This window comes from Trachymyrmex cornetzi, unplaced genomic scaffold, assembly GCF_001594075.2.
Source record: "Trachymyrmex cornetzi isolate Tcor2-1 unplaced genomic scaffold, Tcor1.1 scaffold743, whole genome shotgun sequence".
Lineage (NCBI taxonomy): Eukaryota > Metazoa > Arthropoda > Insecta > Hymenoptera > Formicidae > Trachymyrmex > Trachymyrmex cornetzi.
This window is the reverse complement of record NW_017300074.1, coordinates 349,661-364,063: the sequence shown is the minus strand read 5'-3', so window position 1 is coordinate 364,063 and position 14,403 is coordinate 349,661. Positions and strand designations below refer to the sequence as shown.

The window sequence follows — 14,403 nt, the reverse complement described above, 5'->3', positions numbered from 1 at the left end:
GAATGCGTTAAACGACTTCTACAATGAGATTTCAAGGCGTAAAACTTAAGCGTAAGCCTTAAATCGTAAGAAATTGACCAATCATAGTCAATTATTCTCCTCATATTTGACCGTGATTGATCAATTTCTTGCGGCTTAATCTTAAAGATTAAATTTTATGTTTTAAAATCTCATTGTAGATGCCACATTATGAATCTTGTTTGATGTTACACAAATCTTATATGTTACAAATTAGTTTACAAAATAAGAAAAAATATGAGAATGTGTTGTCACAGATGAACACAGATGAAAGTAATTAGTCATCGTCTACACTCACTTTTTGAAGAATTTGATGAAAAACTGTCGGCCACAAGAAACAGAAGGAAATGCCAAGGGCTATCAGAAATAGCCCTAGGATTCCAAAGCTAAGCGATTTGTTCATCCACGGCCTCATAGTGACGCGTGTATCTCCACATGCACCGATCCTCGTCTCTTCAGCATGTGCACCCTGAACTCTAGCGTTCGGCCTTTTTGTTAATCACTTGTCTCACTCCTCCGCGTCTCGAGTTAGCCGTTGGTGCTTTAGAGTCTGTAAGATAAAACGTATCTAATCTACTAGTCAGCGACGAGTTTACGTCGTAATCGCACGTGTATATAATCATGTACATGTGCATTGCTATTGCGTGTGCGTGGTACGTTTCTTTAAGCCAATGGAGTTTCCGAGTCGACTAGGAATGCGTAGACATCGACACGCATAGACACGTGAATTCACACGTATTGAATGCGAGATATTTGTGAGCATTCTAAGAACTTATAGGCCGATGTTCATAGTCGATTCTTATATTTATGACTGTAGACAATCTCAAGTAGGTAGACAATCTTAAGAGTAAGATTGTCTCAAGAAAATCTTAAGATATCATAAACCAATCAAAGAGCTTTATGAATATCTTAAGACATTATTAAAATGATTTTAAAATAAGAACCGATTGTGTGAGTACTGACTTTAGAGATCGGAGCAAAAAATGTAGGGACAAAGTAACGTCAAATAAATTATTGGCGACATCAAATTAAAAAGAAATAGTTGATCTGCGTTTTATAATCTGTTATTTCGCGGAAAAATTATTCTTTTTATATGTATACACCTTTCTTTTTATATTAAAATATATATAATATACATATAATAAAAAATATATAAATATTATATATAATCATATATATATAATAGATATATAAAATATATATAAATATATATTTTAAAATAAATTGATAAAGAAAAAGAGAGAACAAAAAGATTTGCATTTCTAGAAAAGAAAGAAATATTTGACTAGTCAGTGTAAAAGTATCAAAAGAATATATGAAGTGCTTTTTATAGAACTTTGATTCCTCATTGTATGTTATATATTACTTGTTTATCGTTAGTGAGTCCACAGGGTATTGAATATGATTTACTCTTCGTTTTTATTAATCCTTTTACATAACAGGACAGTTTTTACGTAATCATTGGGCACTTCTAATTAACAATAATTGCATAAATTGAAATAAATTGAAATTTGCAGACAGATTGAATAAGTACAAGGAGATTATGGGTGATTAATGCTAAATCACGCGATATAGAAAAAAATATTTGTTTCATCAATTTAAATGCAAATTAGACATATGTTTTTTAATGAACAACAAAAATGTAATTATTGCCTACGCATATACAAATATTTTATTTTCATTACAAATTTCAAAAATATATAAAAATACGTACATATGTTGCACATTGGTAAATTATTTCTATTATTTATTATGTAAACTAACTTTACAATAAAAATATTAAGCAACATTTAAAAAGTATACTGGATGAAAAATTACTAATTGATATTTTTTGTTTGGTTAAATCGTTGGATTAAACTATGCGCTTTATATTACAAATTATTTATATTATAAAATTAGGAAAAACCACGCTTGCACTTAACGTAGTGTTGTATTATTTTTTTAATATCGCATGTACTGATCATGCAAGGTTATCTAAGGTTCATCTTTTATTGCGTCAATACATCTTGCTTATGCAATAATGTTAACGTTCCCAATATAAAGCGCAGTTTTCATGAATGATTTAAAATTATAATTCTAAGAGCACAATTAGAATAAAATGAATTATAATTATGCCATTAATGCCCGTTTCTACCAATGTGGATTAACTTTAATCTCGGTTCAACTTACTCTTCATCTTTTTCTTATTCTTAAAATTAGAAAAAGATGAAGAATTAGTTGAACCGAGATTAAAATTAAACTGCATTGGTAGAAATGGGCATAAGTAACACATCTTAATCGTAGAGAAAGATTTAAGAAATATTAATTCACACTAATAAATGTATATTATATCTCCACTTTATTATTAGTTTTGAATGATGATTTATGCCAAGAAATGTAAATTAGTTTCCCGATAGCATTTACAACTAATAGTAAAATGTAGGTATAACATGTAAATATTCATTATACTGCGAATTAACACCTCTTAAATCTTGTTCTACACACACAAACACACACGATCAAGATATTTTTACCTCGTGACAGAACTACAGTTACAATTTATTTCTTAACTAGCAAAAAATAATTGCTATTATTTAAATACGTTTTATTTATATTCAAGATCAATTATTAGATTTTGTTGTACGCTATTAAGTAGTACTTCGATTTAACAATAAGTGCAAGCATTTTTTCTAATAGTCTTTCATCACAAACGAACGTCAATAAATAATCAGCATGAAATTAATATTAATGTTTTTAATGTTCGCGATTTTGCATTTAATTATAAGACATTTTAAAGTAAAAAAATAATTGAGATCAAACTTTTTAGAAATATATCAGTTAAAGCAATTAGAAATTATATGCTAAAGAACTTAATATTATTCAGATCTAACGATAAGCAAAATTCAAAACAATGCACTTAATATATAATTATCTGTAACCTTGATAAATAAATTTTCACGGAATCTTTAATGTAAAATGCGAATTATAATTTCAGACTATATTTCTCATCGCGCATTTATGTCTCACTTAAATTATCTTTTCTATAGAGTGTCAGTACATTACGCTACGTAAACAAAACATACAATTGCATGATATTATTTGCATGCAATGTTTATCGAAATGCAGTTCTTATCGAAACATCTTTTATAATTACATTATACTCCATTTCTTGATTTCTGTGTACTTTGATATTCAAATAAAAACGATCCGACAGTTTTCCTTTATGACTTACCTCTTAATACAAAAACTTGTTATTCAGTAAGCTGCAGAAGTCATAAACTTCTCACAATGTTGATATTGAAGCACATAAAGAACTAATCTATTCTAGATACAAGAGGAAAAAAATAACAAATTAATAACTCTTTTAGAAACTGAACTCCGCGTACGCGTTCCTGCAATCCACGTCTCTGTACGACGCGTTTATTACTGGCGAGCACTGTGAATCAACAGGGCACTATAGGCAGTAAGATACATCTGTTATCCCCTCCACTTAGGGAGGATTTTCCTCCGACCATCTCTGTCCCTTGCGCCCTGGCGACCGCGCCTTGTTCCCTTTCAGATAGTCCCCCTCGTTGCTACCAACCCAACAAATTGGCCGCTGTGCGGATTAAACGTGACCACGTGGGAAGACTTTGACCTTCTGTCGACTTCACGCGTGCTTTAGCGTGCCAATTATATGTTACTTAGCATTCAGGCCACATGGATTATCAATATATGTTATATTTACATGTTCATTTGTTTTAATAACACATGCGTCTTGTATACATGTTATAACTAGATTACAAACTCATTGTTAACGTTAAGGCTTAAGGTGTCCTACAGAGCAAAAAATTACAATTTTTGTATAAAATTTTTGTTTAAACAATTTCCTAATTAGAGACATATAACGTAATATTTTTCTTTGCAGCCAAAATATTAAACGGTATGAATGAGAAGATCAGTGGGCCAACGGTGACAATCAGAATAGGTTAAATTCTTTTGTCGTGACTGAGTTACGTCTGCTCTGCAAACTCTTTATCTTCATAACTTATCGTGAAGTAGTTATTATTCGTAAAAATAATATTTGTAAAAAGAACTAATATTTAAACTGTTTTATAATATTGTAGGAAATCATGAGTAACGACATATACTTTGTCTCTATTTGCGTAATATATAATAGCCATTAATATTTAATATTAATGATTCATATAATACAAATAGACTCATTTAATATTTATTTATGTAATACAAAATTTACGAATAAATAATCATTTACATATATAATTATTCACTTTATTAATATAATAATTGTGATTTTATTTTTTGAGAAAAAATTTTTTTAATTATTATATTAGAAAAAATATAATTTTTATAAACAGATAATTTTACAAATTTATATTTTTGTTTTCATACACTATAACATTTGTAAATTATACAAAAATATATTGTATATTATTAAAGTACAACACAATATAGTATATATACAGCAAATAAATTTAATTTTTTGAGATTAAATGTTGTATTCCATTGCAAATATATATAAAAGACTCTTGAATAGAAAGATAAAGATACGTATCATTTTTTCTCATTAATTAAATGTTATATGTTGCAATAAAATATATGTTCTTTTCGCAATTTACAATAGTATATGTTATATGTTATAAGAAAATATATATTCTTTTTACAATTGGCGCAATTTAAAGATTTTATTTCATTTTTTTTAAATACATGTATACGTACTACTGAGGGGTAATTTATAATACAAAAATTAAAACAATATTACCACTTGAATTATATTATTTATGTAATGGTTTTTTTTTAATTTATGTAACAGTTTTTTATGGGTTTATGGGAGGTACACGTACACTTGGCGCCTTTTTTTTACCTTTTTTTTTAAAAGGTAATTTTGTATACATATGCAGCAAATAAATAAATTTATGAAAAAGACAAAGTAAAAGGATGAATTGGATTATAAATCAAAACGAAACATAATAGACTACCAACCAAGCTGGATAATTAAATGATAATTAAATTTATGTAAAAAAATTCTAAAAAAATCTCAACGCGTTTTGCAAATTTTAGTAATGACTTTTTTATAAAACTTTTATAAATACTTTTATATAAAATAACTTTCAATATTTATGTAATCTTAATAGTTTAATTGACATTTAAAAATAGTTTTACATTGAAAATGGTTTGATAGAAGTTTGTATTTTTGTTATATAAACTCTAGCACTACACTGTTAGAAATGTTCTTAAATTTTATTAACTTTTAAGTTACACAATTTAAACTTAATTTCATGACATTACATTAAATTTAATGTATTTATAACTAAAAAGTATATTTGTGTACACAAAATTTAATGTATTTTTCATAAAAATTTATGAAATTTAATGTACTTTCCATATAATTTTATTAAAAGTACATTAAATTTCATAAATTTAATGTATACGTTCATTACATTTAAATACTACTGTAACTTAATTTTCAATTAAATCATTCATTACTTTTAATTTCATTCGTAACCACGAGCTTCATTTACATGTAAAGGAAGTTCGTGGTTACATTTCAGTTACAGTGTAAAAAAACATCTAACTTGACTCGCAGTTATAGTCTCGTTTTAGAATTGGGAAATTTTTAGAGTATGTGAATCTCAGATATTTAACTGCCAGGAATGCATGTTGAATTTCTTTGTACACTTTTGTCTACACTTTATTCGTACCAATTAAGCCAATAATGTTAAATTGAACTTTTTGGTTGTCTGCTGACTGTGTGTTTATTAGCCATATATTTCGTGTTAGTTACATTCATGTCTCAAGGAGAATGCACGTACATAAAAATGGAGGACATCAGGAATAAAATTTCGCAGAACAAAACGCACGATTTGCATGTGCAAATAAACTAATGTTTTTACGTTATGAACATGAAGTACTTGACCTGATAAAACTGCGCCTCTAATAAATTTGAACATGCCATGGTGAAGAGTTTATAAAAAGAAAGGCTCTATTAGTGAGACAAACTTGTTGTTGGCCTTGTCATGTTGTAACCTTACATAAACGTGAATAAATTATCGTCGCATGGTCAAACTGCGTCAGTGCATCGAATGGAAGTAATCCGATTTTGTAGTTTGTACGCACCGTTTATCTCTTGACACTTCCTTGTCTATGATTAAAACTCATGAGATAAAGATAGTCATCCAACAATAAATTACTTGATACAAAGACCTGTTTAACATGTGGGAAGACATGCTCATCAGGTCGATATCCTTGTATTATCATAATAATCGTAAAACATACTTAAAGAGCTATTATCAATTCTAATCAAATATAGTCATAACAATTGATTTTTGCGACGTTGAGTACTGAGTTTTAATTGAACATGAGCAAAAATTGTCTTTGTGCATTTGTCGGACAATTAAAAAAATTAATTATCAAAAAGCCGAAACATATAATAATTTTAATTAGATTAGAATATAATGAATTTTAATTAAATATATATTAAGAAGGACTATAAACCAAGTGAAAACACAAAAATGTAAGTGCTAAACAAATATATTAATAATAGTAAGCGCTAAAACAAATTAAAACAAAAATAAATAGAAATGGATATAAAACAACCGGCGTTTCGACTCCAGTCGGGTCATTGTCATGTTAGATGTGTAAAAACTTTCAATAAATTAATAGTATAAACATATTTGAAACAGCAACGGTATAACTAAAAATTACAAACTACGAAAATAAAAACTTTTTTAATTGTACTAACTTCAGCTGGACGTACAAAAAGATAATAAAATAACATACTATGATTATCGCAACGGTATTAAAAATGTTGCTGTTGTATCCAATACAGATCATCTTTGTAATTGTGCGCGAGATGATACAGAGAAAACTCGCTATAGACATGTTGCAATATGTTAGTTAATATATTAAGTTCATGTTGGTGAAAAATAGCTAATAAAACAGTCTTCAAAATATTTTCAATTCTAAGTATTAATAAAATCAGTCAAAATTTGAAAAAATATAATATCGGTTGTATAAAAATTTGAGATTCAAAAAGCAATCGGTCTTAAAATTAGTTCCAATGTTAAGTAAAATCAGACAGAATATAAAAATATTGGTAAAACAAAAGGTACATTCTGGTGTAAAATTTTCAAAAAATCGAATTTTTTTATTGCATATTTCGATTATACAACATTTCAAGAATACACTGTCAAAATTTCAGAAAGAAATTCAAAGAATTAACGATTCCACAGTCAAAAGTCTATTTGTTTTTTGTTTTCAAAATTTCAGAAAGAAATTCGAAGAATTAATAATACTACAGCCAAAAGTTCTTTTTTTTACAATCAAAAAGTTTCAGAAAGTTGAAAGCTTACTTTATGAACCAGAAATCGCTGATTAACGATAAATAGTTTAATTATCATTTTATTAAAAAAAAACCTAAGAAAAACTTTAAATGCATTTTTCTCGAAACGTTTTTTTGAATGGTTGACACGATTTCGGAAAACTTACCGACCGATTTTAAAAATTCTTGCGGCGTTGTATTCGTAGATTGACTAGCTATCGCGTAAAGCGGAATAAATCGGTTTCATTAAAAATTAAATTTTTTATCCAACTTTTTTGAACGAAAAAAAAGCGTTTTTTCACATCATTTTCTAAAAACACGTGTTAACTCGTGAATTATCAATATTTTTCAATAATTCTGCTTTACGCGATAGCTACACAAATAAACTTTGAAAAAAAAATTTTGTTTTTTTATTTTAGGCTATTGATTCTCGAGATATCGTGTCTACCGTTTAGTCATTTCATTTTTTCAACGCTGCGCCTCAACTAATTTTTTGGAATTTTGGAATGAAAATATTACTGTAAACATTTTTTTCATGTATTGATATGTGTATTAATAAGTATGTCAAAAATTAGAACCGTGTGTCTTATAGTTTTCTCTTAAAAAAATTCCAAAAAAGGCCTTATTTTTAATGCGGTTACACCAGAATGTATCCTTAAAACTCGAAATACAAACAGTGTGTTGTTATATGTACAGCAATAAGATCAAATAAGCGAATTGCGATGGTGCTTCCTCAACATCCAAAACGGAAATCGTATTATATACATATTATACAGGGTGTCCCAAAAAGGTCGGGACACCTAAATATTTCGGGAAATATGAGTTTTACAGAAAAGTGTTTCAGACACACACACACACACACACAAAAAGTTACCTATACGATTTAAAAATATCTATTTACTGATCCTATCAGTTTGACCTTGGGTTGCGTAGCCAAAGTCAGATAGGTCAAGATTATATTGATTTTCTAAAATGGAACACTTTATTTTTTATACAAGAATCTAATAGCTGATGTCGAGAGCTTTCCAAAACGCTATAATGAAATATTTTTTTATGAAGTACTTTTCAAGTTATAATGCTTCAAAGTTACAGTATCTCGCCGGCATTAGCATTACCCAAAATATTTAATTTTGAAGACTGGCCAGTCAAGGCGAGATCGGTCGGTGGTCCGTGAATTTTGACCTTCAGTTAATGCACAAACAAAAACATAACGCGTATTACATATCTTGGGTAATGCTAGTGCCGGCGATACTGTAACTTTGAAGCATTATAACTTGAAAAGTATTTCATGAAAAAATATTTCATTATAGCGTTTTGGAAAGCTCTCGACATCAGCTATTAGATTCTTGAATCAAAAATAGGGTGTTCCATTTCAGAAAATCAATGTAACCTTGACCTACCTGACCTTGGCTACGCAACCCAAGGTCAAACTGATAGGATCAGTAAATAGATATTTTTAAACCATATAACTTTTGTCTGAAACACTTTTCTGTAAAACTTATATTTCCCGAGATATTTAGGTGTCCCGACCTTTTTGGAACACCCTGTATACATTACGACATGTATGGAAATTGCGGAATCAGTTTCAGTGACCGAAATTTTTGTTTACGTTTGCAAAATTAAAATGATTATTGTAACTTTTATTTAGTTGACCATTGACTTCACTTTGTGGAATATTTGCTTATACATAACTGACAACGTTCCAGCCAATGTTAATAATTAACTATGAAATTATAACATTTTATAAAATTGCGATCACATGGAATATTAAATTCGAATAATCGTAACTTCATTTTTTATACCTACTTTTTTTTATAACTGATTGATATCATTCACATGTATTTATATGTATTTATATCTATAATCCTTATTTTTTATTTAATTGATCACTGACGTCAGTGCGAATAATTATTCATTCTAACAACATTTTACAAAATATGAGCGCATAGAACATTAAGTTCATACAATAATTATTTTGTTTGGATAACTAATTATAATATCAAGTCTGTTTAGTTATGTAATTTTTATCACATTATAATATTATTATATTATCACATTGACTATTTTTTTTTTAATATTGGAAATGATCTGATTAAGATCGAAACGTTTGTAATTAGATGCATAATTATTCTTAATTATTTATTTAAGTATTAAAGCTTGGCTCATAATTTATGTTATTTGCTCTTTTGAATTTGTTATTAATTGAGCCTTAATTGAATCCATAATTTTTAAAGAAAATAATGCATGTCATACACCTGGGAGATATCTTCTAATAGAATTGAAAGAACATATATAGTGACATAAGAGATATATACATCAAAGAGATTAATTTGTTTTTCCTCGAAATTTACTTATTGTCTGCCGACACGCCCATGGCTGTCAATGAACTCCTTAATATCTTTAAGTAATCACTCACAGACTCACTTGCAGCCAAGAGACGATCCCTGCTCGATCTTCACTCTTTAGTTTCGACGTCTCAAATATCGTACAGAGAGATGAAGTCGAAGTCTAATGTGTTAATGGGCGACATGTTCAAGGCTCATTTTTATAACGTCTATTAAGCTGGCACAGCCACTTCTCAGCACAATCAAACGCGACCTATACTACATTTTTTTGCTATTTTTTTGCTCTATTCCCGATTTTTTTGCTCCAGCCAATTCCTGTCAGCTTAAATATTAAATTAGCAACGTCACTGTTTTCTTGGGAATGATACATAATATAGAATTGTTTTTGGTAGTACAAAATAGTACAAATTCAATCCTATTAATTTCTGATATTATTTTTCATTTTTTCTTTTTATTTTGAATTGGTCCTACCAGCTTAATATTAATCTAGCAGCGCCACGATTTTTTTCGAAATGGCACACAGTACAAAATTATCATTAATGGTACAATTTAGTACAAAATCAGTACTAAAAATTCCAATAGATCCGATTTGATTTTGCTGATTTGATCCTGCTAGCGCGCGCGCGCTTTATAGAGCTGCACATAATACATAATCTTTCTTACTTTGTTTTTTTTTTCGCCATCGATTATCGTGGTGTCACTACCGCTGTCTTTTCATTCTCTCTACTCAGAACATTTTTTGACATCTTATTTTACATATATTGTGAAGTCATTAATAATTTATATGGAATGATTTACACGTTCTACCGGTTTGAAGTCTATCAATTGTCTATAGAAGATAGGACAGTAGAAGAATAGTGTAATAGGTATCGCGCAGCACACAGATGCAGCGTCTGCAGTTTACGAAGCTCTGTTGAGACGACGCGAGGGCCGCGGCGAATCCAAGACTGCCGATACAATCTAGAGAATGATCTCTTTCTCTCTCTCTCTCTCTCTCTCTCTCTCTCTCTCAGCAGGTAGCAAGCCTTTGAAGTGCTACCACCTCTCTTTCATCCCTTTACATGCCAGTCATCGCGCTGTTTATCGGCGCACGCGAGAAACCCCTCGCGTTTTATCTCGCCTCGTTGATTGACCCCTGGTAACCTATAAAAGAACGTTTACTGCCTTCGTAAAAACGATCAGATCCGAATTGGTTCGAAAGAGAACAATTTAATTAATTTTCGTAACAAAACTGACAGTGATGCCATGAACAATAATGATCCCGACACGTTAAAAGAAATTAGGCTCGAAAACCAATTGCGTAAGCGTTGCAAAATAAGAAACAAAATCTGCGAAAAGGGCCAATGGCAGTAAACTTATTAGGTCTGTTTTTCATTCTTGCACTCTCTGAACTGTTGCACAAACGTATATTTGTGTCACTTCAACTTATCAGCAGGTGTAAACCAGTTCAAAATCCTCTCTTAAAATTGCCGTGTTACGTTTTTTTGAAGCCTCTTTTCGTTGAGGCTGTTGTAGTCTTCTTTCTGATTTTGATGTGGTTTTGTATTCGGGAGTTTTTGGGGTCACTGATCTCGAATCCGGTTTCAAAATTGGCAAATTCAAAATGGCTGAACCAATTGAATTTTTTGTGACTTGGATTGTTCTTGACTGAATTACGCAACGTTGAAGCTAAATCTGCATTGTTAATCAATGGTGAAATTTGGAAAAAGTCACAAAAATTTAAAAACGATGAAAAGCATATTAAAGTATGAACTTCGAGTTTCAAAATGCTTCTTTAATTTTTTGCGATGGTATTTTACCGAATTGCAACATTGGTTGTAAATTATGCAGGTTTAGCTTCAATGCCGCATAATTCAATTAAGAAAAATTGTAAGAAAAATAGTAAAAAAGCTTATTTTATAGGTAAAAGCTCTGTGCTATTTTTTTAAAAGTATTGAACTTTTTGAAAAATCGATTTTTTCGAGTTACGGTAATCTGAATATTGTGCAATTTTAAGTTTCATGTGCGGAAACTTTTCGACGATAGTATATATTTCGATTGTTACATAAATGAGACGATACTTTTTTATATTAATTATCAGTCATTATTGTTGTCTGTAGAAAATAAATATTATAAGCAATCTTGATTTAAGATATAATGAATATTGAAATTATTTTTTTAACAACGTCCCGAGTAGAAATTTTCGTATGGCTCTCTTCAGGTCCACGTATGGCTTGCCTTACTTCAAATCAGGTACGGATCTGGCAGCCTAATAGGGCCCTGATATTGAATGTAACGCTATTAAATGGCCCTCATCAGAAAGCGTAGGATATGCCCTAGTTGGTCATATCCTCACTTGGGCCTGATCAGAAAATGGTAGGGTATGCCTTAATATTGCTCTACTAGTGAGGTACTGATCAGACAACGTGATTAGGGCCTGATCATAAAGTGTAGGATATGCCCTAGTTGGGAATTGCTAAGTTGGGCCTAATCATTGAACTAAAAACTTTCTTTTTTATGCCCTTTCAAATATGATATACTGATTACTCCATATTGACTTAAATAGTTTATATAGTCAGTTTATACGCCAGCCGAAATGTTACTAAATTTCACTTCAGGGAACATTTGAGTCATTTGTCCGAGCCCGAGTGATTGTACTCGACAGTCTGACGTTTCACGTAATCGAATTCCCAAACCTCGATTTGGATGTCCTTATCAAGTTACAGCATTCAAACTAATAAAAGCACAATATTTTTAAATTTAGAAATATGACTGTATTTACAATAGTATACAAAGTATATCATACAAAGAATATTAAATGAACATTTGTAAACATTTTTAAACGTACATTGTAGAATTATGACTGTATTTGAAAAGATATATTGTTAAAATACATAAAGGTGTTTCATTTTAATCACCGTAAACAAGAATATCTCGTAGATGAAGGAAATAGTAAAAGCAAGTTTGAAATAAAAGTCCTAGAATTGAAGAGAAACAAAGTTGACAAAATAACGTCTTTTGTACCATTGGTTTGACCTTGGGTGGCGTTGTAACAGTTTTAACCGTCAATCGGACACTTTGGGTAATGCCTACAGTACTGTAATTTTCAAGCCTTATAACACAAAAAGTATTTAATTAGAAAATATTTTATTAAAGTATTTCGAGAAATTATCAAAGTGTTTCTGAGAATATGCAATGAAAAGTATGTGGAGTTTTTCATTTAAAAAATTTAATGTAAATTTGCCCTAACTTTTACAACGCCACCCAAGATCAAACCAATGGTACCATTTTATGTTCCCCTTAGAATCACAAAACTTTTGTCTGAAATATTTTCTCTAAAACTCGGCGATTACAAATATTTGACTGTCAAATATAAAATAAGACACTCCGTATATTAAAATAATTTCCTTTTCCTATGTATTTGTATGAATGGGTGTCTGTATAATGGATTTCCAATGCGGAATAGAGATATAACAAAAAAAAATACTAAACAATATATCTAGAGACATACAATAAAGTATATTAATGGAAGAGCTGAAATTTTGATTTACTTGATTTTAAATATCAACATTTTCATTGATGCTTACTTGCTATATCAAGAAATTCTCTCGCATCAATATGGCGAACTTTTCGATATCTATCCACTCTTCGCCGTATTAAATCTTGTTTTTCTTTTTATTACTTTCCATGACAATTAGTTATAAACTCCACAATTATAACTTATTTCGTCGTAGACTCAAGAAGTTGATTGTCAAAAATGCAGTTCATTCGTTTCGTCTAAGAACCTAACCTAACCTAATAATTTATTGATTAATTTTTTGGCAAAGAAAAATAAAACAGAGTCACATAATGTACGTCTTATTCTGGTCTGATCTGGCCCAAGTCCAGCTTTCCGTTGTTAAGGCACAATTCAGGCATTTCTTAGTAAGGTATAAATCTGGCATTCCTTAGTAGGGCATGCCTACGTGTTTCCTGCTCAGATGCCAAGTCAGCATACTTCGACAGGGCGCAATTCTGGCATTATTCAGTAGGGCATAAGGCAGGCATTCTCCTTAATAGGGCTTGCCTGTGCATTCCCTGCTCAGATGTCAAGTCGACATTCCTTAGTGGAGTGCAATTCTGGCATTACTTAGTAGGGCATAAATCAGGCATTCCTTACTAGGTCTTACCTGCGCGTTCCCTACTCAGGCGCAAGTCGGGCATACCTTGACAGGGCGCAATTCAGGCATTACTTAGTAGAGCACAAGTAGGGCAAATCTGAGTAGAGCATGCCTGAGTTTTCCCTCATCAAGTCCGAATCAGGAGTTCCTGAATAGGCCATACCGGAAAGCTCCCTGATCAGGGCCACATGATACATCAGGTTGATTGGATCCAACTTTCTACTCGGGGTTATGCAATATTTATTTTATTAATAGATCCATGCAACGGAAACATAAAATACTAATTAAGCATGCAATGAATAATAACAAGCTTGTTTACCTTATTATAGATATATGAAAATTCATGTTCATTCAAATGAATTACAGACTAGAAAAAACCGTATGATTGTACTCGCATCCAAGGCCGATCTCCGGATTTGCAATGAAGCATAGTCATTTAATGACTATGAACTCTTAAAATGGAAAGATTATGGCGGATGATTCAGACGTGATAATTTTCGTGTTTTCCAAAGATAAGTATCGACCTTGCGGTCTGCAATAGCATCCATCTCGGTTCTGTGTTTTTATGGTAAACAGCATCTTTTAGCAGTTTGATGCTGGA

General features: G+C 30.5%; 1 protein-coding gene across 2 annotated transcripts in view; it reads right to left on the bottom strand.

The window, feature by feature from the left end:
• The window catches only part of LOC108767977 (protein croquemort), a 29,214-nt gene extending 18,737 nt beyond the window's left edge, over positions 1 to 10,477 (bottom strand). The window contains exons 1-2 of one of the 2 annotated variants that reach the window (XM_018518136.1): positions 10,462 to 10,477; positions 317 to 568 (exon numbers count right to left, since the gene is read on the bottom strand). In XM_018518136.1, the coding sequence (XP_018373638.1) occupies positions 317 to 433 (117 nt within the window). In that variant the 5' untranslated portion in view covers positions 434 to 568; positions 10,462 to 10,477. Of the gene's footprint in view, positions 1 to 316; positions 569 to 3,229; positions 3,408 to 10,461 lie in introns of those variants that run through there. The other variant, XM_018518135.1, reaches the window with a different exon arrangement.
• Between the last annotated feature and the right edge of the window lie 3,926 nt (positions 10,478 to 14,403).